Source organism: Sus scrofa, chromosome 13 (genome assembly GCF_054392235.1).
Source record: "Sus scrofa isolate SSC_HxYL_T2T_F1_AM1 chromosome 13, Sscrofa_HxYL_maternal_Yorkshire_Landrace_v2.0, whole genome shotgun sequence".
NCBI classification, from domain to species: domain Eukaryota; kingdom Metazoa; phylum Chordata; class Mammalia; order Artiodactyla; family Suidae; genus Sus; species Sus scrofa.
Window position 1 is genome coordinate 216,676,129 of NC_139395.1, and position 27,762 is coordinate 216,703,890.

The 27,762-nt window shown below is 43.7% G+C and overlaps 1 protein-coding gene and 1 pseudogene across 5 annotated transcripts in view; both read right to left on the minus strand.

The window, feature by feature from the left end:
* KCNJ6 (potassium inwardly rectifying channel subfamily J member 6) overlaps positions 1-27,762 on the minus strand; it is a 281,724-nt gene that overhangs the window by 61,617 nt on the left and 192,345 nt on the right. For all 5 annotated transcript variants that reach the window (XM_084992143.1, XM_084992144.1, XM_021070975.2 and 2 more), the window contains exon 3: positions 25,877-26,797. In XM_084992143.1, coding sequence (XP_084848269.1) covers positions 25,877-26,797 — 921 coding nt within the window. The remainder of the gene's footprint in view (positions 1-25,876; positions 26,798-27,762) is intronic.
* On the minus strand, positions 3,300-4,132 carry LOC146397891 (large ribosomal subunit protein eL15 pseudogene; annotated as a pseudogene).

Consider the following 27,762-nt stretch of genomic DNA (forward strand, 5'->3'; position numbering starts at 1 on the left):
GTGTCTGCAACCTACACCACAGCTCACAGCAATGCTGGATCCTTAACACAATGAGTGAGACCAGGGATGGGAACTTGCAACCTCATGAATACTAGTCGTGTTCATTACCGCTGAGCCATGATGGGAATTCCCTGGGCTCTTTTTCTTTAACGTGTAGCTCTGGGCTCTCCTTACTCACTGCCAGACCCAACTTTACTGTTTTCCACCGGCCAGCGGTTAGCAAACCCATCTCCTGCCATTATTTATTGCTTCTGGTCTACTCTGGTCTGGGGATCCAGTCAACTGACTTTCTTAGGATCTCTTTTAGAAAAAAAGAAAGAAAAAGGCTGGGCTTATTTTCACGTCAGCCTCAGATGTTGTGCTAAAATGCCCAAGGTTTAATCAGTGGACTCTGGTGGCTTTGTGTTTGCATTTCTCCTCTCGCTTAGTTGGATTCTGGAAACTAGTGGATCAAGATACCAGATAAACAAGTGTCAGATGATTGAAAAGTTTTTTTTTTCTTTCCATTTCTAGTATATTCAGTGATTCCGGGTGATTTAAATCCCCATGGTTCTTGTGGTTCACTGAGTCCTACCGTCCAAGATGGATGGTGTCCCTCTCATCAGACCTGTTTTAGGTCTAGGACACCTGTGTGAGAAATAAAGATCTCCCCAATCTCTAGCTGATTTTTTTTGGTAAGGGCTTGCAGACAGGTTTTCTTCTTTTCTCTTTAAAGATAATTTTAGAGTCGAAGCTTCTAAAGTTAACTGAATGATATGCGATGGAATTCCCAGATCATCACGTTGCGACTCAACCTAAGAAAGAATTGCCAGCTAATAAGGAGGATGGATGCATTTTCCAACTGACATTTTTAGGTGTTTGAACCACCTGTCACGGTACAGGTGAGTAGAGCTTCTGAGCACTAGAACTATACCAGTAGTTAAAAAGCAGCTTTTTTTTTTTTTCCTCAGTAGTCTACAATATTTCAGGTTCTATGCTAAGCTCTCCTATGTAATCTCATTTAATAATCATCAGCATCAAGCCAGGCAGGTTATTGTCCCTTCTCATTAGATAAAGGAACTAGGGGTCCAGGTAAACCCGGTGTCTTGGTCAAGGACAGGGGTGCGACTGCATCGTCTGACCACAGGTCCATGACTTACCCTGGTGAATCTCACCCTCATTGGTCAGCCTGATGGAGCCTGTGACAGATCCCTTTGCTGGTGCAAAGACACACCCTGACCCCACTTTAGGCAGGCTTCTCTGAACCTTCTCTCCAACGAGGCCTTGATTTTTGGACTTCCGTGACTGTCTTGGCAATTTTAGCAAACGTCCTGCTAAGTCAGTTTAGGCAGAGCCCATCCCCCTCCTTGATATCTGATCACTCGCAATCTCTGATCAGGTTCTTCCTCCTCACTCCCTGGATGAAGTCTGATCACTCTGCCTGCCCTCAGCAAGCAGCCTGTTAGGTGGGTTTAGTCACAATGTCCCCTTACCCCGGCTATTTCCTCATAGTATTTTTCCATCCATGGACACCTCCCCCTCAACCACCTTGGCTAAAAGTCCCTGCTTGTCCGTATTGAATTTGGAATGGAGCCCAGTTCTCAACCCTATTGTAATAGTTCCTGATTAAAATCTGCACTTACTGCTCTACCTACTGTCAGGCTCTGGTTTTTCTGTAACACTGGCAAGGCTCATTCTGGGATATTTAATTCTAATGGCTAAACAGGTGGGGAAGAGGGATGCAGGTGTCAGATAAGACACCTGAGATTATTCATTAATGAGACCCGTCTGTGCAGATACTTGGCTGAAAACCAGACTTCATGGCTTAGTAAGTATTTTTGCTTAGTCCTACAGTTTTAGAAAAGGTACTTAATAGACACAGTGACATTATGGGTGGAAGGGTTGGCTAAAATATCAGATCCACAGAGAGCATGCTGAAGGTCAAGTGGAGAAGTCTTGGAATATATACTGAACTAATACAATTCAACTGTAGTGAAGCTGTCATTAAATATATGCATATGGATATCTATAATGTGTATATATGTATATGTATATACATATATGTATGTATATGTTCAATAATTAATACTATATTGTATTATAACATATAAAATATATATTATAACATATTATATAGTTTCTTGAAAGTACAAAGTACTGGAGAGAGTGAGAAGTCCCATTTGGGAAAGAATTTTCAGGATCTACAGCTTTTAAAAAGTGAACCCATGGGAATTCCCGTCCTGGCTCAGCAGTAATGAACCCGACTAGCATCCACAAGGACGCAGGTTCGATCCCTGGCCTTGCTCAGTGGGTTAAGCATCCGGCATTGCCGTGAGCTGTGGTGTGGATCGCAGACACAATGTGGATCCTGTGTGGCTGTGGCGCATGCTGGCAGCTGCTGCTTCAATCTGACCCCTAGCCTGGAAACTTCCATATGCCATGGGTGTGGCCCTAAAAAGACAAAAAAAAAAAAAAAAAAAAAAAGTGAAACTTCTCTGGTGGACCAAGCCCAAGTAATGACAATGATCCGATTTACCCTCCAATGTCCTCAGTGAGATGAAACCTTGACGCATTTCCTACCCCGAGAGCACTTCAACAAAGACACATTTTAAAAGGGGTCCTAAAGCAGAAGGGTGACAAGAAAAACTGGTGGGAAAAGTGTGTTTTCCTTTTCTCCGCACTCCCCCATCGAGGGGTTCCACCTCGTTTTTTCTCTTTCCTTTTAAGGGGCTCAGTGTTCTCTCCTGCTTCTTGTTTTCCAAGCCTCCCGCGGAGGGGCATTGATAGGTCGGAGCGTCGCTCATCGAGATCGTCTCTCCACTCACAGTACCCAGGTCCCAGGACACAGCAGGCACTCAGTGGGCTAGGCGCTCAGTAGGTCTCCACCCTCCCCCCCTCTCGAGAATTAATGCTCTATTGGTAATATGAGAGACCAGTTACCACGAGTGTCAGGACACATCCTGCTGGACCACTTACATGTTGAACCTCATGTCTGATTGTGAAAGACAAGGCTTCCTGTCTGGCATCAGCAGTCCCTGGGAAGCTCGGGTGGCCTCAGAATCCTTCCCTCACACCGTTCAATTCATGTTGGGGGAAGCAGCAGCTCCTTCCCATTGTCAAGGCAGGTTTGGGTCCCAGGCCCAGAATCAACGGTTGGCTCTCAGATGGCCAAGCCCCCAGCATATTCATTATCAATGGCCCAAACTGCTGTATCCATAGGGAACTTCACAGTGGGTTGAGGATTTGGCAAGAGGAGAGACATCCACGGCAGTTAGCTAGAGATTGTCCTTAGGAAAGCCTAGCCTTCTCAATATAGCATTATGTATTTAAAATGGCTAATCAACAGATGATACAATTACTTAAAAATGTCCACATATATGAAAAAATGACCAATTACTATGATTTTTTTGAATGTCCTAAATTGTTTATTAGGTAAGAATTTTACAAACCTTACTTATATTAGCGGTACCGGTGGAGCTGGAGAGTGTTGCACCTTCTCCAAGCTGCATGGGGAGAGCCACCAAGTCAGCCCTCGCATCTCCCTGTGCTTGTGGACTGGTTTGGCGATCCCACTGCATGCCAGGATTTCTTCTGAGAGCTTTATGGAATGGATCAACGAGGGCAACGTCAAAGAACTTGTACGTAGAATCTTCACCAACCCAGTAAGAACTCAGGACTCTCAGAGCCCCACAGTGGCATCCAACTTGCTCCTCGGCAATGGACTGAAGGCTTTGTTGAAACTTTAGCTAGTTGACACCACAGTGGACAGGCTTGCGGTAGGTGCACCCCTAGGAACTGGGCCTTTGTGGCCACTGCAGCGCACACGCCTCCGATATATGACATAACCTGGCTTGGCCTTGTACCCCAGCCTCCGTGCGTTATTGGGGAGGGTGGAGCAGGGTGCCTCGTGGAGCTCAGAAAGCTGGCGGTACTGCCAGCGATGAACCCAGAGGAGAAAGCAAATGACATCAGGTGGCTTCTTGCCCCATAGCTGTTGGATGTACTTGGACGCGCCCATCTTGGCTCACCTGATGGCTACCACCAGATGGAAAGGAATGAGCTTTCTTCCTCAATTCCTTTTGCGGTCCTCCCCCACTTCAGTGAGCCTCTTTCCCTGATTTTTTTTTATGTTATCATTATGAGCTATTCTACAACTGGAAGTTTATCATTATTTATTTATCTATTTATTTTCACACTCAGGCATTTCCACTCTACACCATACACCAGGACGTGTCCCGCTTGAACCTTGTTTAAAGTTTATAAAAAGGCTATTCACCACAAGATTATTTTATTTTATTTTATCTTATTTTATTTTACTTTTTAGGGCTGCGCCTGGGGCATATGGAAGTTCCTGGGCTAGGGGTGCAAAGCTGCAGCTGTCAGCCTACAACACCATAGTCACAGCAGGGCTAGATCCTTAACCCATGGAGAAGGGGCAGGGATCGTAATTGCATCCTCATTAATACTAGTTGGGTTCATTCTGGCTGAGCCACAAGACTTTTAATACAATGTCTGTCTTGTTGAAATAATCAGTGAATTAACCAAGTGTTTGTTGGGATAAGTTTCGACTTCAGCCACTGTCTGCGGGGCAGCTACATACCGTTGCATCTGTAACAGTGTTGGTAGATACAAAAACTTTACTGTAGGAAACTCAGGAAACTTCAAGATTTTTGAATTTGCCAATGGCCTATGAATATTTTCCTGAACTCTGGGGATGTGGTTACCAAGAATGGTACCTGGCCCAGTTAACAGCCTATGGCTGCAGTCAGGGCACAAATATGAATTAAAAAAAAAAATCCATGGAATTTTTTTTCTTAGAAGGATTTATCTCACTTTATTATTTTAAATTTAATTTTTATTTTATAATGGCATAGAGCTGATTTACAGTGTTATGTTAGTTTCAGGTGTCGAGCAAAGTGATTCAGTTATACATCTACGGATATCCATTCTTTTTAGAATTCTTCCCTCGTATGGGTTATTAGAAAATACTGAGTAGAGTTCTTAATGCTATACAGCAGGTCCTTGCTGATTTTCATTTTACGTATAGCAGTGTGTATATGTTAAACCATAGGGTTCTTCCTTTTCCAAACAGAAGACAGGTCAGGAGCAGGCATCGATCAGAGTAACATAGTCAGGTGAAATTTCAGGTGACTTTTCAGTTTCAAGCCAAGCACCCCTAAGCTGCATCTTTGAGGAGGAAGGATGGAGATGGAGGCTGAGATGGCAGGTTTACTAGCCCTGTGAGCCACTGCGGGGACAGATGGCCAATTAAGGGGGTGGCTGAGGGAGGTCTCAAATCATGCTTGCAAATCGTACATTTACAACTCTTTCCCTTCAATGGGAGGTGAAGAGTTGAGTCACCAAGCTGGGTTCATGAAGCCTGGCAGCTCTTGTTGGAACCTGGAAGGACTTGACACCCACTGGGTGGGAGCCCCAGTTAAGGTGACTTCTGAAGGGTTCCTCTTGGACATCCTATCCTGCGCCTGATTCACAGTTTTGCCTCTGGCCGGAATGGCCTCCAGGCATTCAACCTACTGTACTTTGCTCAGGTTTTGGCATGAATTGAAATCAGGAGTATTAGTAGAGTGGAATGAGACATGGCTGGAGGCCACCTGGCAGGGGTGGGATCTGTCTAGTTGCTAGAACACCTGTGCTTACCTGGAAAGCACAGCCATCAGAACTCCATGGACCCCACAGGACCCATTAAGTTAAACAATGGCACAGATAATGAATTTATTCATTCATTCAATAAGCTTCCCCTATGGTTCACTACCGTGGATGAAATGTCTTCTGAGATGTTTTGCTATGTGGTTAAAAGAAGATTTATCTACCCTCAGCTGCCCACTCATGACAAGCAATTTTTGATGTAGTTGAATCTTAACACTTTGATTATCATTTGGGGTTGGTGGCAATGGAATTTGATATATGCAGCCACTTTCAGAGATTAAAGAGCGTTGAGAAGAACCTACAACCTGCCTTAACTTTTATTTCAACTTCTTCTCTCTCTCCCTTTGAGAAATAAATCAATGACTTTTTTCCCTTTCAGAATAATTTCCAAGGAGCTGAATACGGGTTCAGACTGTGTTGAAAGCTCACTGGCTTATAGAAGACAGGAGCAAATGTAATCTCTTCAGCTGTACAACCCCAATTCCCACTGTTATCAATTGTAAGAATAATGGCCCATCCCATTTCACATTTTAGTAGAAAAATCAGGAAAATGATGGGAATAGGGGAGCCCACATGAGCCATGTCTTTGTTGTACATATTATGTTTTCAGGGTTCTTTTTTTTTTTTTTTTGGTCCTTTTAGGGCCACATCCATGGCATAAGGAAGTTCCCAGGGTAGGGGTCCAATCGGAGCTGCAGCTACCGGCCTACAGCCACAGCAACACAGGATCCAAGCCACATCTGCGACCTACACCACAGCTCACTGGCAACACTGGGTCCTTAACCCACTGAGCGAGGCCGGGGTTCAAACCCGCAACCTAATGGTTGCTATTCAGATTCGTTTCTGCTGCACCACAGTGGGAGCTCCAGATCAACTATTTAAACGTGATCATTCTTCCTTCTGAAATTGACGGTGCCAATTGCTGTGTCAGAGGTGTTTTCTTGGTTCCGGAGGGTAGAATTGGTGTTGCAGGCAGCACTGACAAGTTCAGTACCATCTAAGCAGGGGTATAAATACTGCCATCTCCTGATGAAAGTCACCAGTTTTCGAGGGTGGTGTCTCAAAGGCCTCATTAACGAGGAGGTGGCCCCGGGATGTGCCTAAGCTGGAGGAGGAAGGGGCACGTAGGTCTGGATTGCTGTGCTTGAGTCCTCAAGACAGGATCTGCGGTCATGGCTTGGACATGACAGCCACGGTTCAAGCAGCCAGATCCTCTGAGCAAGAAGCAGGTGGAGGCGGGGTGGGCTGCAGGGCTCTGGGGCGGGGCAGGCAGGAGAGGCCAGGGAACCGAGTGCAGGGGTGGGAGCGGTGCATGGGTCCTGGGACTCTCTGCTGCGCAGGTGCGCTTTCCTGAGACCCCGAGCCCCTCGGGCATTTGTTAGCAGGAGGGATTTTGGGAGTGTGGGTGACACAGCACTGCTGATAATTCAAAATGAACCGATAGGTGATTTGGGAAGAAAAGCAGAAACCCCATTGCCTGAGCTGAACCGGAGCTCCTAGAGCCGAAGACACACCCTGTTGGGCCAGCCACTGGGCCAACAGCACCCTTCCTGCCAGAGGGGCTTGGAAGTGACGTGTAGAGAAAGTTCCAGAGGGGGGAAGCTGCAAGCCTGGGGGCAGATGCCCCCGTGTCCAGGAGTCCAGTCCCAGGTAGCTGTGTGCCCTCAGACTTTTCCCTTTCTTGCACAAGGACCACCGGACTCCCGGCTGCTCTGCTGTGTGTTTACATCTCACGGGGACAGAGGGTCAGCTTCTTGGCTCAGACCGGAGACCTTCCCACCCACTTTCAGCAATGAGCTCACCTTCCAATAGAGAGAGAAGGGGTGTGGGCGGCTCTGGGCAAGGGGTGATGGAACCCTTTAGAATTGTTCTATGCTGTCTGATGGTAGAATAATGGGCCAAGTGGATTGCCCTGGATATAATTTTAGCTAAAGCACAATTCCTCAAGTCTCGGGGTAGCAGGGTCTGTATTCTGTGCTCTGCGGAGAAGGCTGCAGACTCAGTGAGAGTGCAGATTCTGTGGCCCGATACTATTACTCTGACGTGGTCCACAAGGAGAGAAGCGCTTTGCCTGAACTTATGGACTCGGTTATATCCAACCCCTCCAGCCCAATTCAGGGTGAAGCCCTGAGGCCCAGTGTGACTGTTCTTGGAGGCAGGATCTATTCAGGAGGTAGCAAAGGTTCAGTGTGGTCATAAGGATGAGGTCTTAATCCCACAGGACTGGTGTCTTTTATTTTACTTTATTTTAATTTTTTGCTTTTTAGGGCTGTACCTGTGGCCTATGAAAGTTCCAAGGCTAGGTGTCAAATCAGAGCTGTAACTGCTGGCCTATGTACACCACAGCTCACAGCAACACTGGATCCTTAACCCATGGAACAAGACCAGGGATGGAAACTGCATCCTCATGGATACTAGTTGGGTTAGTTACCGCTGAGCCACAACAGGAACGCTCTCTTTTTTTAAAAAATTGAAGTATATTTGATTTACAATGTTGTGTTAATTTTAGGTGTATGTCAAGGTGATTCAGATATATATGTACATGTGTGTATACATATACATGCATGCATATATACATACATGTATATATGTATTCCTTTTCAGCTTCTCTTCCAAAAAAAAATTAACATTATAGGTCATTACAAGATATTGAATACAGTTCACTGTGCTATATAGCAGGTCCTTGCTGTTTATCTATTTTATATACAGTCGTGTGTGTCAGGACTGGTGTCTTTTTCGGAAGAGGGAGGGAGCTCTCTCTCTGAGCACAAAGAAGAAAGGCCCCTTGAGGACACAGGAGAAGGCAGCCATCTGCAAATCAAGAAGAGAGCTCTCACCAGGAACCCAATCTGCCACCACCTCCATCTGGGACTTCCAGCCTCCAGAACTGCAAGGAAATAAATGTCTGTTGTTGAAGCTGCCCAGCCTGTGGTATTTTTAATGGCAGCTCTCTACGCCTAATACACCAGCCTATAAATAGCACCCATCATGATGGGGGTGATGCTAGGGAGAGAAAGCCACCTAGGATGCAGTCATAAAAAGCAGCAGGAATGAGGGATCGTGAAAACGTTCACTGCAACGATCCGCAGCCTTGCTACACGCACCACAGATTTGGTTCTAGGCATTACTGCAACCACAAAGGAGACCTGGCTAGTGGCAGAATTTACAGCATCCATCACAAAAAAGGAAACCAATTCCTAAGCAAAAGTCCAAATATTCTTATTGCTGTGACATGAAGAAATTTCTCCAGAGAGTTGGCAACTGCAAACGATAGCCAACACTGCCTTTTAGTAGGACACAAGGTCCATTTCATGGGGCTGGTTTTAATTCACGCAGCTCAGTAAAAACCTTCTACAGTGGGCTTCTAAGTCCAGAGTCACTCTCTGATTCCATGGTAGGTACAAAATCGGAGTTATAGACTTTCTGGAAGAATGTAGGGTCTGCGTGAGGCAGGCCTCCCCATAAGATTCATTCCAGACCAAATTTTCTATTCCCCGCCCCCTTTTTTTGGGCTGCACTTGCGGCATATGGAAGTTTCCAGGCCAGGGGTTGAAATGGAGCTACAGCTGCTGGCCTATGCCACAGCCACAGCAACGCCAGATCCAAGCAGCATCTGCAACTTACGCTGCAGCTTGAGGCAATGCCGGATCCTTAACCCACTTGGTGAGGCCAGGGATCGAATCCACGCCCTCATGGCTACTAGTTGGGTTTTTAACCCTCTGAGCCATAATGGGGAATCCCACTCTAGCTTTCTGATAAATATTGTAGGAGATGAGCTTGGAATTTCTCCCTGACAAGGTTTTGGAGTGCAGAATTTCTGAGCATTTGATTTAATTCAGATACATACATTTAGCAGCCAGTGGAGCTGGGGTAGAACTGACCTTCTCTTTTGTAATTGGAGGAATCTAACATGGATATTCACTCTGCACATTCAGTGCCCAGGTCTTGTCCATTAAAGACTATTCTCAACTAAAAGGAGTCAACAAAAACTTTGGAGAAGTGTCTGGTTCTGTAGTAGGGACTGGAAAACTACAGAGTGAGCTTGAAACATCTTGTGCCATAGAGGAAAGAAGAGCATAAATCATGATGGAGAAATGTTCAAAGGACAAGAAGCCTGCCTGAAGGGGGTCCCATTGGCCAAATATACTTGGAGCATCACAAATAAATAATGGTAGAAGCAGATTGTAATCCACTGGATAAAATATGACTCAATGAGACCTTACAGATACAGATAGATAGATGATGCATAGATAAGAAATGCAGGGAGAAAAACTCTTCCTTATAGTTGAAAGCCAACACTTAAATGTAGAAAGAATCATGGAGCTAGAAAATTGCCATTTGGTAACCATCCTAGTAATAGTTATTCTGGTAAGAATCATCAGTGGATGCTAAAATGAAAGTTTGCAGAGGAACAGGATAGGGACATGATCTTGAAGTGTCTATTCACAAGATACGCTTTATAAAGTGAAAAAAATAACTTTACAAATTAAGAAACCTGGTGAACACCCTCTTAACCAGTGATGGAAGTTAACATCATCCAAGTTAACTGACATCATGTGTCTTCTTATTTGATGTACTGAGAAGGGCACAGCTTCACTTCTGTTGTGTTCTGGTCAAAAATGCAAAACACAGGAGTTCCTGCTGTGGCTCAGAAGGTTAAGAACCTGAGTGGTATCCATGAGGATGTGGGTTGGATCCCTGGCCTTGCTCAGGGGGTTAAGGATACGGCATAGCTGTGAGCCGTGGTGTAGGTTGCAGATGCGATTTGGATCCTGAGTTGTTGTGGTGTGGGGCAGCGGCTGTAGCTCTGATTTGACCCCTAGCTTGGAAACTTCCATCTGCTGCAGGTGTGGGGGTGGGGTGGGTGGGGAGGAAGACCTGGATCTAATCATGAGCAAATATTGGAAAAATCCATACCGAGGGACATTCTACAAAGTATGTGGTCTCCATGCTTCAGACAAGGTCAATGTTTTGAAAGTTACAGAAAGGTAGAGGTGCTTCACTAGGTTGTAGGAGATTAAGAGACATGACAACAAAGTATGACCTGGGATCTCCTTGGACAAGGAAAGAAATTATTTGGAGAGTTGGCAAAATCTGAATCAAGTCTTTAGATTAGATGGTAGCCTTGTATCAATATCAGTTTTCTGGTTTTGTAAGACTGTCTTCACATTTACAAAATCTACATTGAAGAATTTAGGGGTAAATGGCAGTGTGTCTACAGTTTACAGTCAAATGATTTTAAAAAGTGTTAAATGCACATACATGCATAAGCACATGTATCTGTGCTGATGCCTGTGTGCAAATCTAGAGAGGATGATGAAGCAAATGTGGTAAAATGTGGGAGATGGCTCCCGCTGCCTTGACTTGTCATCAAGTGTGGCTAAAAGGATTACCATGAGGATAAGTGATGTTGAGCCTCTGTAACTGAACTCACAACCCATTTTGATGCAAACACTTGTCAAATTGTGGACGATGAACTCCTGGAATGTTTGGAATCCTTAGGAGCAGCTCAGGAGATACCCTGACAAGTCTCTGAGCTGTCAGTAACCTGCACTGTGGTCTCCCATGCTCAGCCTGGTGCCAATTTGGACCAAGAGAGGCTCTTTTGGGGTGGAATGGAGTTTAAGACCCTCACCTCCAAATGAATTGATGTTACAAATAAATGTTGTCCTAGAAAACAAACTTATGGTTACCAAAGGGGAAAGGAAAGGGTAGGGATCAATTGGGAATGTGGGATTAACTGATACACACTACTATATGTAAACTAGATAAACCACAAAGAGCTGCTATATAGCACAGGGGGATATATTCAATAGCTTGTAATAAACTATAATGGAAAAGAATCTGGAAAATTATCTATCTATCATCTATCTACCTACCTATCTATCATCTGTCTATATCACTTTGGTGTACACCTGAAACATTGTAAATCAACTGTATGTCAATAATAAATAAATAATAAATATTTTAACAACAAAAAACCAATAAATGTTGCTGGGAGATATGCTATATGACTTTCAGTAGGGGGGGATAATTTTCACCCAAAGAAAAACAGAACAAGTACAAAAGGAAGTGTCAGTGCCAACCCTCCTGAAACAAAGACACATTCTTTTATTTTTTTTTTTCTCTAAAAGGAGATGTTAATGATAGTACTGTTTATTGAAAAATCTCTGCCTTTGAACAGAAGTTCAGTTTTAGCTCGCACTCAAAGGTCAGGGACTCTCTGCTCCCTATTATCTTCTAATTCTGAGGAATGCAAAAGCAAAGAGAAAATGTAAGTGATTGCATGTCTCTTGGATTTTGGCTGTTTCCCCTCCTCCCAGGAGGTGTCCTGCTTGCTACTGTCGCTGGCACTCTTTATGTGGTGCACATCTGAAGTGGGATTCTGGCTGGGAGTACCAGAGAAGAGCCCCTGTACCCACTTGTCCACCTCCCTATGAAAAAAAGCTATTTTTATAAACATTATTCCATTTTGTACTGTATTGTAATTTGTTTTTATGTCCCGTCCCATTGCCTAGGGGAGAGCTAAAAGTGGTTTTTACATTTTTAAATGGTTGGAAAAAACCCCAAAGGAGAATAATATTTTATGACACGTGAAAATTTTGTGTCCATAAATTAAATTTTACTGGGACACAGCTACGCTCTTTTCGAAACTTATTGCCTATGGCTGCTTTCACGCCACAGCAGCAGAGTTGAGTAGTTATGACAGAGATGTCACAAAGTCTAAAATATTTACTACCTGGCCCTTTACAGAATACATTTTGCTTTAAAATATGAGTTCCCTAAGGGCAAGACTGTGTTTATCTAACTTTGCACAATGCCAGGCACATGGACACTTCTGGAAAATCCTTGCCTGCAGGCCAAGTACACTTCAGCATCAGACATCTTGCTTGAGTTTCTACCTTCAGAAAGCCCCTCCTAGGCTTCAGAGGTGGAGTGGTGGGTCTTTGATTCAGCACCCACCCTCATCCTTCATTATTGCAGTGGGTGAGGGTTATAGGAGTGAGAGTACCCTTATTTATTTATGGATGAGAAACTTGGGTAAAGGGATATAATTTTCCCACAACTCACCCTTCTGAGCTATTTGCTTTGTCCCTCGGAAGAGGCAAGAAGATTTTCGAGCATAACTAGACAACATCAAAGGGAAATCTCTGTGCATGGGGTGAGGCACAGTGAAAACCTGGTGGGACACTTGTTCTGGGAGTCCCTTTCCCTGTCTCCATTGAGTCTCCCGGGGATTAGACCTGCTTTAAAAATTGGCACAGGGATATATCTACTTGGCGGAGCTTCTTGTGTTATTTGAGATCAAATTCTGAGACAATTTTGCCTATTGGATGTCTGCTTTAAACTATCTGTATTTATATTGGATGGACTTCGTAAGATGCCTGATGAATATGGGATGGGGAAAGGATCTTGTAGAATAAACAGGATCTTTTAATAAAGCATGTCTTTAATTTTTAAATTAAATGATATAACAGCCTAATAAGGAAGGCAGATTTAGCACTTGGGTCTTGGTAGGGTTGAGATAACACAGTGCCAGGTGAAAAGGAAAAGCTTCAGAGAGTCTAAGACACATTTAGAAAGGTCAGACCTTGCTTTTTACAAAACCACTGATGTGTTTATTCCTTTTATTGAGCACCTACCATATGGCAGATTGTGCTAGTTGTTGGGAATTGAAAAAAAGGCATAATCTTTATTCTCAAATGTGTAGAGTCTGCTGGGGATACCCAGCCATGTGATCAGCAACCACAGATCAGTCAGACATCATGGAGGCATTTGTAGAAACACGGGGGTGGGGGGTGGGGGGAGAGACTGGGCAGAGAGGGAGGATGCCTGAGTTTGCCAAGCAGTCAGGAAGGTTTCACAGGGGCAGCGTTTGCAGCGAGACTTGGTGGATGAGGAGGGGTTATTGGGAAGATAAATGGAGGATGATATTCTAGGTGGAGATAAAGTCAGCACGTGTGCACACCATGAAAACATGGTGTGTACGAGAATTTCAATAGCACATGTATGTAGTGCAGCAAGTGACAGGGCTCCTGGACAGATGGTGTGACTGTGACATGCAAAGGATATTGGACTTGATCCTTTAGCTCCTCAGAGGCTACTGAGAATGTTTGTGCTGCAGGAGTGAGGAGATGTGATTTGTAAGTTACAAAGTTTATGCTGCTAAATGGCAAGGAGAGAAACAAGAGTCTACACTTAGGGAAGCTGGTATGGAAGCAAAGTAATAGCCCAGGGGGAGGGAGTGGTGGTGTGAACCAGTACAGTGGCCAAGATGCTGGAGAGGAGAGGATGTTTGGATACTAGGGACAGGCATGAGATGGAATAGACAAGCTTAGCCAGGGCTGCTACATACAGTTGTGCAGGTTGTACACTACACAACTCAATACATCCAAGAAATACAAATATATTTATATATTTATGACACAGTTTCCCAGAAGATGGCAGTAGAGTTGAGGAGGGATGCCTTTTCCTCCTTTGCACAAAGGAGCCTTATGTGCTAACAGCAGTCCAGGGCTTTGGCAAATGGTTGGGAGTGAGAGAAGACTGCAGTGCCCAAGGGAGGGGTGAGTGTAAGATGACAGCTGGGTTTCTGACCTGGACAACCGAAGACTAGGGGTTCCATTCATCAAGGGGTGAGACACAGGAGAGAGAGCAGGTCTGAGTTTAGGATAAGTTATATTTAAGGGAACTGAGAACCACTTAGATGGAGACATTCAGGGCCAGTTAGTTTTCTGGGTCTGTAACTCAGGAGACGAGGTGGGGCTGTACCTGTGGAAACCATCTGTACACCTCCAAGAGTTGATACCAAGAGGTAAGGATGGGTTACTTTGGGAGGAAGTGCAGAGGCTAGAGCCCTGGGGAGCCACCAAGATTTTCAACAGTGGGTAGAGGAAGGGAGACTTGAAGAAGGAGGGTTGGAATTAGTTTCCAGGGTGTTTGCCAATATCAGGAGTGAGAAGCTTCAGGCTGACCAAGGCCGGGTTGATTTTAGGGGAGGGGGACAATTTGGTGAGTTTCAATGGTGGACTAGGAATGGAAGCTCCTTTGGAGTGGGAAGTCAAGAAGTGGCAATGGAGATTCAGGCAAATCTTTCTAGAAGTCATATGGGAAAGAGAGTTGTGAAATGAGACAGTGCTTGAAAGGGACATGGTACGAGGAGAGGTATAGTTCTGTGTTTGTTCAATCTTAAGAATGGTAGATACCAGGAAATATTTTTATGTTGATGGAATTAAACTATTAAGAAAAAAAATCAGTGATGGAGGAAAGAAGATGATTCCGTCTAAGACTTTGAGTGGGCTGGAGGGATGGGGTCCAGGTTTGGCCCTGGGTTACATGGGGCTCCAGACAGTGGTAAAAGGCCCAGGTAGAGTGAGAGATATGCCCCTGTGAGGACGCCAATATTCTGGTCTGGTTGCTTCTATTTTTTCAACCAAGTGTGAAGCCAGGTTGTTATCTAAGAGGGAGCGGTGTTGGAGGGTTGAAGAGAGAAGAGGAAGTGGAAGTCATGATTTTGGCAGATGGGATAATAGACTAAGCATTGAAGTGTAAGTACATGCTCCTTGGGTCCATCTATGGATTCTGTTTCATCATAAGAAGAGACCCCAGGGTGAGACATGTGAGATGCACTGACGTCAGCCACACAGTTTTGTCCAACAGCTTCTCTGTCCCCTTCCACCGGCCTACCACCTTCCCAGGTTATGGACGTCATCATTCATGACGTGCCCTCTCCCACCTGGGTGAGCATGTATCAGCTTGAACCCAAGGAAAGAAGTGCTGCTGTGTCATTCTACCCTTCACCTTGGCAATAGAGGACAACTTGCTTTGCTATCACGGGAACTCCAAGTGCCCACAGCTAATCTCTTCAATGTCAGGAATGAGCATTTCCAGTCACAAGAGAGGCTTTTCCTGCCACCAAAATCAGGTGTGACTCTGTGCCAGGCCTGCACAGCATCAGAGGCTGAGAGGTTGTACTGGAAACAGCCCTGCTCTTTTTTGCTCTGTGGTTGGTTGTGGATGGCCCGTCAAGCTGCACCTCCTTACATGTGGTCATGACCCATCTATTGTTGGCTTAATGAATGTGACCTCTTTCTTCCCCTAGCTTGGGGGGCTGACAACAGGGTCTGCAGGCCAGGCTGAACATGCTGGGGCCTCTCTGGGTGAACACAAAGGACTTGTGCTGGAAACCCAGGGACGTGTTTGGAAATCTTTTTTTGCCCCGTGTTGGACCTTGTGGATTCTTAACAGCTTCTGCAACAGTCACGGACCAGCATTATTTTTGTTCCCCTTAGATTTTATGCCTTTTCCAAATTTGTCTGGGGAGACAGACAATATGTATAACAAAGATTCTAAAGCAAATGCTTTATCACTAATACTTTATCACTACCTTAGATCTCTGAGTTGTACTAAACATATTTAATTTCAGGCCAGTGTGAACATGGCATCATTAGTTCATTTTAAACCCAACCTTCAATCTTGTCTCCTCACTGGTCCCTACTGTGTGTTCTTCTCTAATATCATTACCCATCAGCTCCTTCCTTATCCATCAACATTTACAGATTTCTATTAATATTCACCCCATACAGAATATGTCTGAGAAGAAGTAAAATAAGATGTATTTTCTTAGCAAACGTTTAATTAAAATCCTCTAAGGATGGCATCAGTGACTAGAGAAAAATTATCTCATCATCATCATCATCACACCTGAAAAAGGGTTTTGCAGGGAAATGGAAACCTCAGTAGGATTTAATTAGGCTGGTCAAAGCCTAAATCTTTTTTTTTTTTTTTTTTTAATGGAGCTTTCTGGCAGGAAGCTCAGAGTCAGAATTGATTCTTCCCTTTTAGTGTTACGGGGTTTTCAAGCCGGCTGTTTGGTTGCACTTTGGGTTATACTTGGCATGGCACCAGATGGTTTTGGATGGGGTTGGCCCAGAGCATCAACTGGCATGGCTGCCCGATAATGTTGAATTGAGCAGAATCTGAGAGTATGAACAAGTAGGTGCCCTTTCAAGAGACTCAGGGCCAACCGTTATGCAAGAGCAGATTGCCCCTACCTGCCTTCTGTGGTAAGATGAGATGAGCCTGATGGGGAAGCTAAAGCCAGTAATCAGAATATATTATCGAGCCATAATCGCCAATGCATGAATGAACTTTAATCAATAAACCCTACTTTCAGTACTATGCCCCTTGTGTACTATGTCTCCCCTAGAGAGGCACAAGGGAGACAGCCTGGGAAGGTGGGAAGACCTGAGGTGGAATCCTGGCTTTACTAATTCATCAGCTGGGTGATCTCGGACAAGTTACTCTCCCCACCTCCCTCCTCATCTGTTAAATGGGGACGGCACCTCCTTTTCAGAGTTAGGGTTGAAAATAATGTATGTAAAGCATCTCAAAAAGTAATTAGCATTCAATAGGGACCTAATGAATGGTGGATAAGAACAGTATGATTTACAGAATCATAGATTTACCGTCTAGATTTATTGAGCACTTACTATGTTCCCATGTTGAATGACCTTCGTGTATTGCCTCACACAATCTTCTTATAAAAATAAGCATCACTGACATTTTTGGAATGGAAGAGATTTGGTGAAGTTAAGGAAAGTGGTACATCCAATCATGTGGGTATTCAAGAGCGGAGACAAAATATGAATTCAGTCTGTCTAACCTTAAAGTCTTAACCAGTGAGGAGAGAATTTAAAGAAGGGAGACGTTGTGCAAAGTAGCTAGCCCCATATTCACTTCATGGAGAGTCTGGAGCTATGAGCAGTATATATCAGCCAATGTCTCAAAATGTTTGCATGACATTTTGTATCAGGCAAAGGAGGCTAGTTAATACTGTGGTAACAAGCAACCCAAATTTCTTCAGCTTAATCCCAAATTAGGTTATTTCTCAGTCATGCTACAAGTCCCAAGTAACTTGGACTCAAAGTCGGTCAAGGGTCCAGAGTGACAGAAACTTCACTGTGACATGTGCTTCCATGAGAACTATAAAAGGAGGAAGGGAATTATCATATGTTAGCTTGTAAAGTTTCCAGCAGAGTGATACTCATGAAATATGCTTATACGGCTGGGACAAATGTAAGTCACATGACCATGTTCAACAGAACAGAGAGGTATGATCCTAACATGTGTCTAGAAGGATGAAATAAGAGGATGAAAGCCAAACATGTTTGGTGAACAACACTAGTGACTACTGCACATTTTAAACCCTAACTTGCAAAAATTTTTTAAACTCTGCCCATGGGTTTTCAAAACCACTTAGGTGTCTATGGTAGCTTGTATTAATTTCTTCTGAATTACTTATTCCAAGTCCCTATGAGAACATTATACTTCCCATTCCATGGACATCAGGCACTGCCGTATGACTTGCTATGACTGACAAATGGTGAGCAGAAGCGAGGTGTTCTGTCATTTATCTCTTTTCCTCCCTGCTACAAGAATGGCATGTCCTACATAGCTGCTCCTTCTGTCTATGTCCTGGAGTCAACAGGATGTGAAAAGAACCACTACTGATATATAATATGATTGAGAAATAAATCTTGGTGTTTTAAGCCCTTGGAGTTGTTTGTTACTGCAACATGACTTAGCCAAAGCCGACTGTTATAGTATCTTTATCATTCTCAGTAAACAGAGAACATGGAATTGGCTTATAGAAATTCATATTTACTGTCCACTTTGTTGAAGCATATCTACACTTTAAAGTCGAAGTCCTTATAGATGTAAGAACTTATTACATAAGTAAATATTATTTAGTTGAGTTGCGTTAACAGCACAAAAAGACACCCTCCAAACTGGGCTATCAACTGATACTTTAGAGATTTTATGAAAAAACTAGGAGGGGAATTTGGAACATAGAAATACTATTTTCAAATGCAGACTCTTGGTCCTGTTCTCCCTGAGGAGTTGCCTTAGAAGACCTAAGAATAATCTATATTCATGTCCACTTTGGGCCGAAATTATGATGATGAAATGTTACTATCTATAGGAATGCAAAATCTCTTCTGAGTCCAGTGATCCTCATTAATTCAGGTCTCATCTATTTGTAGTTCATGGTAGGTAACAGGGACAGGGGCCAGGCTGGCATTTACTCTTGTCTTGTGAGTGTGCATTTCTTGCACAGGTTATCACAGACTGACATTGCCATTTGACGCTTCAGAGTGCCTTCAGAGGGGAGTCATTTGTCATTTAGTGGAGATGTCAGCTGCATCCCTGGAAACAATGGAGCCAGATCATGGGACTGGCCCTCTCAAGTGCCTGCCTTCCCTCTTCCCAAAGCTTTTCTCTCAACTGACTTTCACCTGTGTAATCTGTGATCTGATCTAATAGACCCTGTGAAGCTGAAAGGTCACTGGTGGTGTAGACCCCTTTACCGTCCCCATTTTAGAGGGGCAAAACTGAGGCATTAGAGAGGTTTAGTAAGACAGTGAAGGCAGCAACATTGGTCTGAACCCAGGGTTGTCTGACACTATAAAGGACACAAAGAAGTACAGAGAAGCTGAGCTATAGCCAAGAGAGATTTAAAAAATGAAGAACTAGGAGTTCCCGTCGTGGCGCAGTGGTTAACGAATCCGACTAGGAACCATGAGGTTGCGGGTTCGATCCCTGCGCTTGCTCAGTGGGTTAATGATCCGGCGTTGCCGTGAGCTGTGGTGTAGGTTGCAGACGCGGCTCGGATCCCACGTTGCTGTGGCTCCGGTGTAGGCTGGCAGCTACAGCTCCGATTGGACCCCTAGCCTGGGAACCTCCATATGCCGCAGGAGCGGCCCAAAGAAATATCAAAAAGACAAAAAAAAAAAAAAAAAAAAAAAAAAAATAAAAAATAAAAAATGAAGAACTAAATAATTAACGACAAACAAGATTTGTAAGTGGGCTGGTGTAGGACAGAGGATCAAGGGCACACTTAATTGGGAAAGAAGCACACTGCCTGTTTAGATATTTCGCGGAGGGGTGTGTGTGTGTTTGTGTATCTGAATAATTTACATGGTTTTCCCTTACAATCCTCTTCTGGTCATTGGAAATTGTTGGGTAGAACTGCTTCACTGGCATCATGCTGTTAGCACTCATATTACTGAATGCCCTAGGAAATAATAAAGCTCGATTTATTTAAGGATACACTAATTAGAGGTTTCCCACGATTTGATACTCATCTCTTAATTTGAATGGTGCAGTTTCTTCACAACACGAGTTTTGACTTTAGAGTTTGCGTTAGAGCTAACTTTCAGATGAGTCCAATTTTTCCCCCCTTGAATTTGAATTTTAAATTGTATATACTGTGCAACCATCACCGACTTTTAGTGAACATCTAATTTAGTAGCTCCTCATGGCCCATTTGGAGCAGGAAGAACAATGGACATTCTGGTACTGGTGTTTGAATAATGAAAAAATCTTATAATTAACCAATATTTTTGTTTTTTCAACCACAGTAATATATGGTAACCTGGATACACTAAGTGCATTCTAAATTATGAGATGTGTTCAACAGAGTTATAATGTTCAACAGAGTTACAGGTTTCTTTCTTTTCGAGGAGTGGTAGAAAAGTTTAAAATTCTGTATGGGCTCTGTAGTGTCTAATCTAAGATTGTTAGGGTTAGAACCGTGTGCCCAAACTGCTTAGGATCACCAAGAGTTTACTGCATTTGGGGAGCAGATGTTATCAGTTTTTAATCCAGCCAATGGCACTGCAGGAATATATTATATTGAGGAGGACACTGTGGGGGGAGCCCTGAATAAATCATCTGAACCTAATAAATCTGAAGAATGGATGGTTGGATTTCTTGATGTTGATGAGTGGTAGATTTCTATCTAGGAAAAATAAATTTCCTTGAATTTTTTTTTTTTTTTTTTGTCTTTTTGTCTTTTTGTCTTTTGTTGTTGTTGTTGTTGCTATTTCTTTGGGCCGCTTCCGCGGCATATGGAGGTTCCCAGGCTAGGGGTTGAATCGGAGCTGTAGCCACCGGCCTACGCCAGAGCCACAGCAACGCAGGATCCTAGCCGTGTCTGCAACCTACACCACAGCTCACGGCAATGCCGGATCGTTAACCCACTGAGCAAGGGCAGGGACTGAACCCGCAACCTCATGGTTCCTAGTCGGATTCGTTAACCACTGCGCCACGACGGGAACTCCTCTTTGAATTTTTTTATTGTACTTTATAGAGATATATCAGGGGACGTTCACCCAAGATCTTAGCATTTCAGATCTTATCAATTAACTCTTTCTCCAGGCTAGCTAGTTGGGATTACCACTCATAAAAGAAAAATGGTAAATCTGGAGATAATATCTTGCCAATGGAGGGATTAGCGGTAACTTATCTAAAGGAGAAAATAAGATTTGACAAATACAGTGGCTATGAAATATCATTAAGAGTACTGAAATAAAGAAATAGCTTAAAAGTACTGCAGTGCTAACCCTCAACGATCTTTGCTGAGAAACGCCACCCTTTTAAACTCTGTGATCTCATATTCTCCCCTATTATAGTGAAGTGGCATTTTGACTACAGCAAAGAAAATAGGTACTTGGAAATCAGATTTGGTAGAACATTGTATTCTTCCAGGACTCCTATTTTTGTAGATAGTGCTTACTTAATTTTTATTTCAGAATTGTTTTGTGGCACATATCATTTTAATATACGGTTGTTAAAAATTCATGTGAATGTAATAAAGAATTTTAAAATAAACAGATACCACTGGAGACCAACAGAGAAACTTAAAGAAAAAGAACTAATGGTGAGAAAAAGGGAGAGGCTGTCTGCTCATTAAATACCAGCTGTCTTTTTTGGTTGCAGTGCTCTACAGAATCTTCATGAACCAACAGCATTCATGATGCAAAGAGCACTGAACCTGGCGGCTGGACAACAACAGAATCATCACTGGTTTGGGGTTTTAAGCTCTTGCTTTGCCAGTGGCTGTTTGACCTTGGCCAGCTCACCGGGCTTGCTGGGCCTTCATTTCCTCATCTGTAAAGTAAGAGTAGGGCGAAGACTCTTGCAACTCAAAAACCTATGATCTGTGATGTGATTTATGTGACCAAGCTTTCCTCTTGCGGGTAAAGTTATTCTAGCAATGAAACTGGGTTTTCCTACAAGAAAGGAGGGCTGGCCCCACCCACTTCCGGTCTGTCCCCACCGACCTCCCTCCCCATACTTCTGATACACGGTCCCTCTCCTCTTTGGTAACCCATCAGTATTGACTTTTTGACCGTCAGCCCTGCTTTCTCATCTGTAAATATTACCTAGTAGATCTCACCTAAGCTGCCTTCCTCCCACCCTCCACATTCTCCAATTTTCCATGAAGTATGTAAATATTTCAGAAGTTCCCTTCTTGGGAAAAAAACTGGAAGGAAAAAGCCCACAGAGATGGAAAAGGAACTCATAGACTAAGAGGCTTAGGAGAGGTCTTCACCGGTTACCGTGTTAACCTCATCTGGATTCAAACAAGCAGATTTTTAAAAAAAATTAGAAAGGTTTATGAAACAGAGGTTGGAACACTTAATAGATATTCGATCTTAAGAAATGATCATTAATTACTTTAGGTATCATAACGGGGTTACAGTTATGTTTTTAAAAGGGTGCTTATCTCTTAAAGACCCATATTGAAATATTTGCAGATAAAATGATATGAAGCTGGGCAGCAGTTAGTGAGTGGGTGAGACAGATGGAACAAGTTGGGCCATGAATTGACAATTACAGAAATTGAATGATGGTACATGTGAGTTAATTATACAATCGGGTCTACTTTTGTATGAGTTTTATTGTTTCCATAATAAAAAATGTAAAAAAAAAAGCATAATGGGGATTCATCCTAAGGAGACATATTTGCTGAGGTGTAGGAAAGGGCTGCTTGTCACAGTTGCATAATCGTTGGGGGTAAATATGGAAGTTCATCAATCAGAAAGCCTATAGTGAGGAGCTGGCTGGCACCGGGCCCAGCTCTGTGTAGCTGTCATCTAGCCTCTAGGCCAATTTGCCCTCTATAAATAACAGTCTATATGAATGCTTTACTATTTTAATGCACACTTGCCACAGCTGCTCGGCATGTTTGTTTACGTAGCTATGAACCCTTCTGTAAACATCACTATCTCCAAATTGCCCATGTGTCAGGAACATAAAGGGCCCCTTTTAAAAATATATTTGTGGGATAAGATGTGGCCAGTCCCCAGATGTCTGGGTGGCTGGTGTCAGAATTTTCCAGGGTTTGATTCATTTTCAAAAATAGAATCACATGACTGGAAGGTTCTTGGGAGGTCACACATCCCCTTGACTCTGGGAAGGACCAGACTGAAGCTATCCACTAAGAATGTGGGTTCTGTCTTTTGTGGGTGAGAGTGTCTTTTATGAGGCCAGAGAACTTAGCAAGGAGAGGACCGGAGCCAGAACCTGCCCGACATCAAAGATGGGCAAGACATCCTGCCTTTAAGGAGATTACATGCATTTTCTAAAGATGAGCCTGTCCCCAAGTGATGTGTCAAAGCAAGCTTGCCACAGCACAGCTGGTGTTGGAATATAATGTGTCAGCCCGTTGGCCTGTGCTGAGCCTGAACACCCAGCACGCTGAAGGACCCATACAATCAGCCTACTGCACAGTAGCTTGAATCTCCTGAAAACATCACTGTGTGCACACAAGGGACACGGCAGGAAGAAGGCACTGCATTGAGGTTGCAGTGGTGGTGGCTCATCCTTGAAGAGGCCCCCTGACTGAGATCAGTGATAGCTGTTTAAGGTCAACTAAGGCATTTTCCAAAGAAAGGATGAGTCAAGCAGAGGTTGTTTGTGTCAGCTTGCTGTTTTCATGGCTCTGGATTTCCCATGGCGCCCTACAATGAATAATTAGATCCTTGTGAATTTGTTTTACTCAGTGTGCATTTGGTCCACAGTAATTTTTTTCCTGTGACTTTGATTCATTGAAGCATTTTCCCCAGCCTCAAGGGCCTGTTGAATGCCCATAAATCCCAATTGTGCTTTTCATTTACAAAGAAAAAAGTGTCCCCCTGAAGTTTAAGAGATCAGATGTGCTGGAAAAACTGAATTGTATGAATCCTATCAGGAAGGGATCATGACGTGTCCTGCTTCTAGACAAATCCAGAACTTTCAAGAACACATCTGCCTCCACTTACCAGAAATTAGAAATTTATTATTTTTAGAAAGTTAATAGTGGTCACCTTTTCCTAGGAAGAGGGAGTGTGTTGACTCTTTCTCGTGGCAAATACCCAGTGTTCTCTAAAAAGCAGTAGAAAGGCCACCGGAAGCTCAGAGGTAAGTATTATTAATTATCAACGAAATGACGTTCCTTGCATTAGAAAGGCTCACTCATGACAAAATGTCATCAGAAAGACAGGGGCTGCCCGAGGGAGAATTCCAACTTAGGGACAGAGCAAAGATAATTTGCCTATTCCAGACTTCATTATTTTTTGAGAATGGGCTCTGGTTTGAAGGAACACAGCTCCTGCAATGCAAAGCTCAGATTAAACACCAGTAACCAGAGGGTACATCTCCAAGTGGCTTTTGCTTCTTGAGCTCAGAGATGGAAGGAGAACAAAGTTTTCCACTGCCCTCCCTCCTGTCCTATCTGGAGAGTTTATAGCGAGAAATCTGATATTAAAACCGCATCACCTGTGGTCAGTTTATGCTGAGAGGCTCTACTTCAGTAGCTACCACTAGGGGGATCCAGAGTCCCTATGCTCAGCCATGGTGGGAGAAGTTTCTGGTCTGTGGGAAAATGACAGAGCTCCTAGTCTGAATTATTTTGTCCCTGCTCCCTCTTCCTCCTTCCACACAACTATTGCCTCTCTAGTTCTTCACAAATTCAGACTCAGGGTACAGATAGTCCCGTTCAAGTGTACTGTGCTTATTTAGAATTTCGCAATAATTATTTCGTTTTCCACCTTCCTTTTGTCTTACACAAAGGAACCCACTTGTTTTCTTGAGCACCAAGCAAAGCTCCCCCACCCCCACCCTTTTTTTTTGGCCCTGTGGGAGTACAGGGGTCAGGGATGGAACATGAGTCTGGAGTGACAGTGCTGGATCCTTGACCCTCTGAGCCACCAGGGAATTCCTATGCAAAGCCTTTTACCCACAGTTTCATTGCTGGCTGCACTTAAAAAACCTACTGCCAAAGCTTTTACCACTATAAGAGAAATCTCTTAGAGGCAATAACCTTGCATTTTGGGTCCATGGAGGCAGAGACCTGAGCCCAATGACTTTCACTTGATGGATGACTGAGATCAGATTATGGGTAGATGAAGAATCTGGGGTCTAGCTGGTGGCCATGCATTTTCAGGTTTTGGAAACCAACCCCAAGCCTCCAGTTGCAGACCTCAAAGCGCAGAAGGGCAAATGGTATAACTAAAGAGGATCCCAAGACCAATATTAATAATTCAAAAGAATAGTAAAGCAATGCATGGATTAGTGTTCTAGTTTATACTTTTGCTGTGGGACACTCTTGTTAGCTTAAGTCAGAGTTTATGGCTCTATTTTGTGGAAAGTTTCAGATAAATATGGGCAGAACTTGTTTGCTGTTGGGATATATAATGTGTATCAAGTTAAGACATGAGTGAAGATTTCAATAAAAACAGACCATTTCTCTATTTTGAAAACAGACCATCACAGCAGAAAGGTTGATAAAATTATGGTGAGTGGATCTCAATTTTTTTTTCTTTCCTGCTAGAGTTGTTTACTGGGTCTGCATTATTATGTCTCCAGGGGATTTGGCAGGTAGAGTGTGGAGAAAGACACCAAGTGCTCACTTGGCAGAAAAGAAAAACCAACGCTATGGGTCTCACAAATAGCTCCCAAAGAAGGGGGCAAAAATGTATTTTAATTAAAAGTAATTTGTCAGCCTTCCTTTGAAAGGCTTGACCTCTTCCTCTTTGGCTTAGCCATAAGTAACCTCAAGTATTTAAATTAAACAATGCTTTAAAACCATCTAACAAGTGCTTTAGAGACAGCTCAAATTTTAATTTAAGAAAATACTTGAAAACTTAAGTTATATTGAGGTGTTGTAAAAAATCATTTATTAATTACTACCCCAAGGGTTTTTAAAAAGCTAAATGGTTAGACTTTTTGGTGGACATACTTAAGATTATGGGACACATAGGTATACTATTTCATGAGCGAAAACGTGGTGTCAATAGTGAGTGACACCAATTTTCTATATTTTGGTCATAAACAAGAGTGTGAGGTCCTATTTAAAATGAACACTGATGCCACAGGTACCCCAGGATGGAGCACATCTTACCTGTAGCTTCCACCATTCCTTCTAGGATGACAACAATTTCCAGTTCCTCTTTGGGCAGCTGGGCTTTGGAGATCTCCCAGAAAGGACTCTGTTGGTTAATTTCGTGGCTGATGATGAGGGGTGACACCAGAAACAGACGGTCATCACCAGTGTAATACCCTACGTTGATATCCGTCTGGTTCAAGGGGATGAACTCCCCCTCCGAGGTCTGTTTGGATTTGATCAACTTGGCTCTGATGGAAGCCTCCACAATGTGGGAATTCCTCAGATCCCCTACTCGAAACATCAGGCACAGTTTCCCATCCCGCATGGAGATCACCGCGTGGGTGGAAAAGACCAGGGTCTCTGCCCTCTTTTTGGGTTGTGATATTTTTACAAACATGCATCCCACCATGAACGCATTGACAATGGATCCCAACACAGATTGGATTAAGAGGAGAATTATTCCCTCTGGGCACTTGTCTGTGATGACCCGGTAGCCATAACCGATGGTGGTTTCTGTCTCTATTGAGAATAAAAAAGCAGAGACAAACCCATTGAGGTTGGTGACGCATGGAGTCCACGAAGGGTCCTCTATGTGGTCCATATCTCCTCGAATGTACGCGATTAGCCACCAGATCATCCCAAAAAAGAGCCACGTCACTGTGTAGACCATGACGAAAATCAACAGGTTGAATCTCCACTTGAGGTCTACTAAGGTGGTGAAGATGTCGGTCAGGTAGCGGTAGGTCTCCCTCACGTTGCCATGATGGACGTTGCACTTCCCATCTTTCCGCACGTACCTTTGGATTTTCCTTTTGGTCCGGTCTCGGCTGATGTGTCTTGGCAGGTCGTCCCTGGCCTGCTTAGGCAACTTTGGCTGATGAATGGCCACAGGACTCTCCACATCCTGGTCCATGGAGTCGCCCTCCAGGACGTTAGCTGGTGGTTTGGAGAAAAGAAAAGAAAACCCGAATGAAATGCTGGCTCTTTGGGGGGTCAGGAAACCCCACTGTGAATGGTATGTGGTAGAATACCAAGTATCATTTGACCATTTGTGAGGCTATTAACAAAGTAGACGAAGCCTTTTCATTTGGTATCAAGTCGATTGGTTGCCTTGGATACCTGTGCTCTGGGATCTAACTTGAGGAAGGACTTTCCCTCCCTTCCCACCAGGATAGGGCTTAGGCTGTGAAACTGTCTTTCTGCCAGCAAGTTCTAAGACACAGTTCTGACAGCAAGATGTCTCCCCATTCTCTCTGAGATGCGGTGGTGTGGGAGAGCCAGCTCATTCTATATAAAGAGATGTTTAGATTTGGACAGCCTTAGTTCTATCACTTAGCAAAATTGGGCTCCTGTACATATATTTGTTAGGGACCAAATTGTATCCCCCCAAATCCATATGCTGAAGCCCTAATCCCCAGTGTGACTGTGTTTGGAGAAGAGGGCTTTGAGGACATTATTAAGGTTAAATGAGGTCCTAGGGGTAGAGCCCTAATCCAGTGGCACTGATGTTCTTGTGAAAAGGAAGATAGAGGAGTTCCCGTCGTGGCCCAGTGGTTAACGAATCTGACTAAGAACCATAAGGTTGCGGGTTCGGTCCCTGGTCTTGCTCAGTGGGTTAAGGATCCGGCGTTGTTGTGAGCTGTGGTGTAGGTTGCAGACACGGCTAGGATCCCGCGTTGCTGTGGCTCGGGCGTAGGCCTGCGGCTGCGGCTCTGATTGAACCCCTGGCCTGGGAACCTCCATGTGCCGTGAGAGCAGCCCTAGAAAAGGCAAAAAAAAAGACAAAAAAAAAAAAAAAGGAAGATAGAGTTCCCACTGTGGCAAGGTGGGTTAAGAATCCAACTGCACTGTAGCAGGGAGACAGCAAATGTCCTGTTCACTAGAATAGTCTACTATGATTT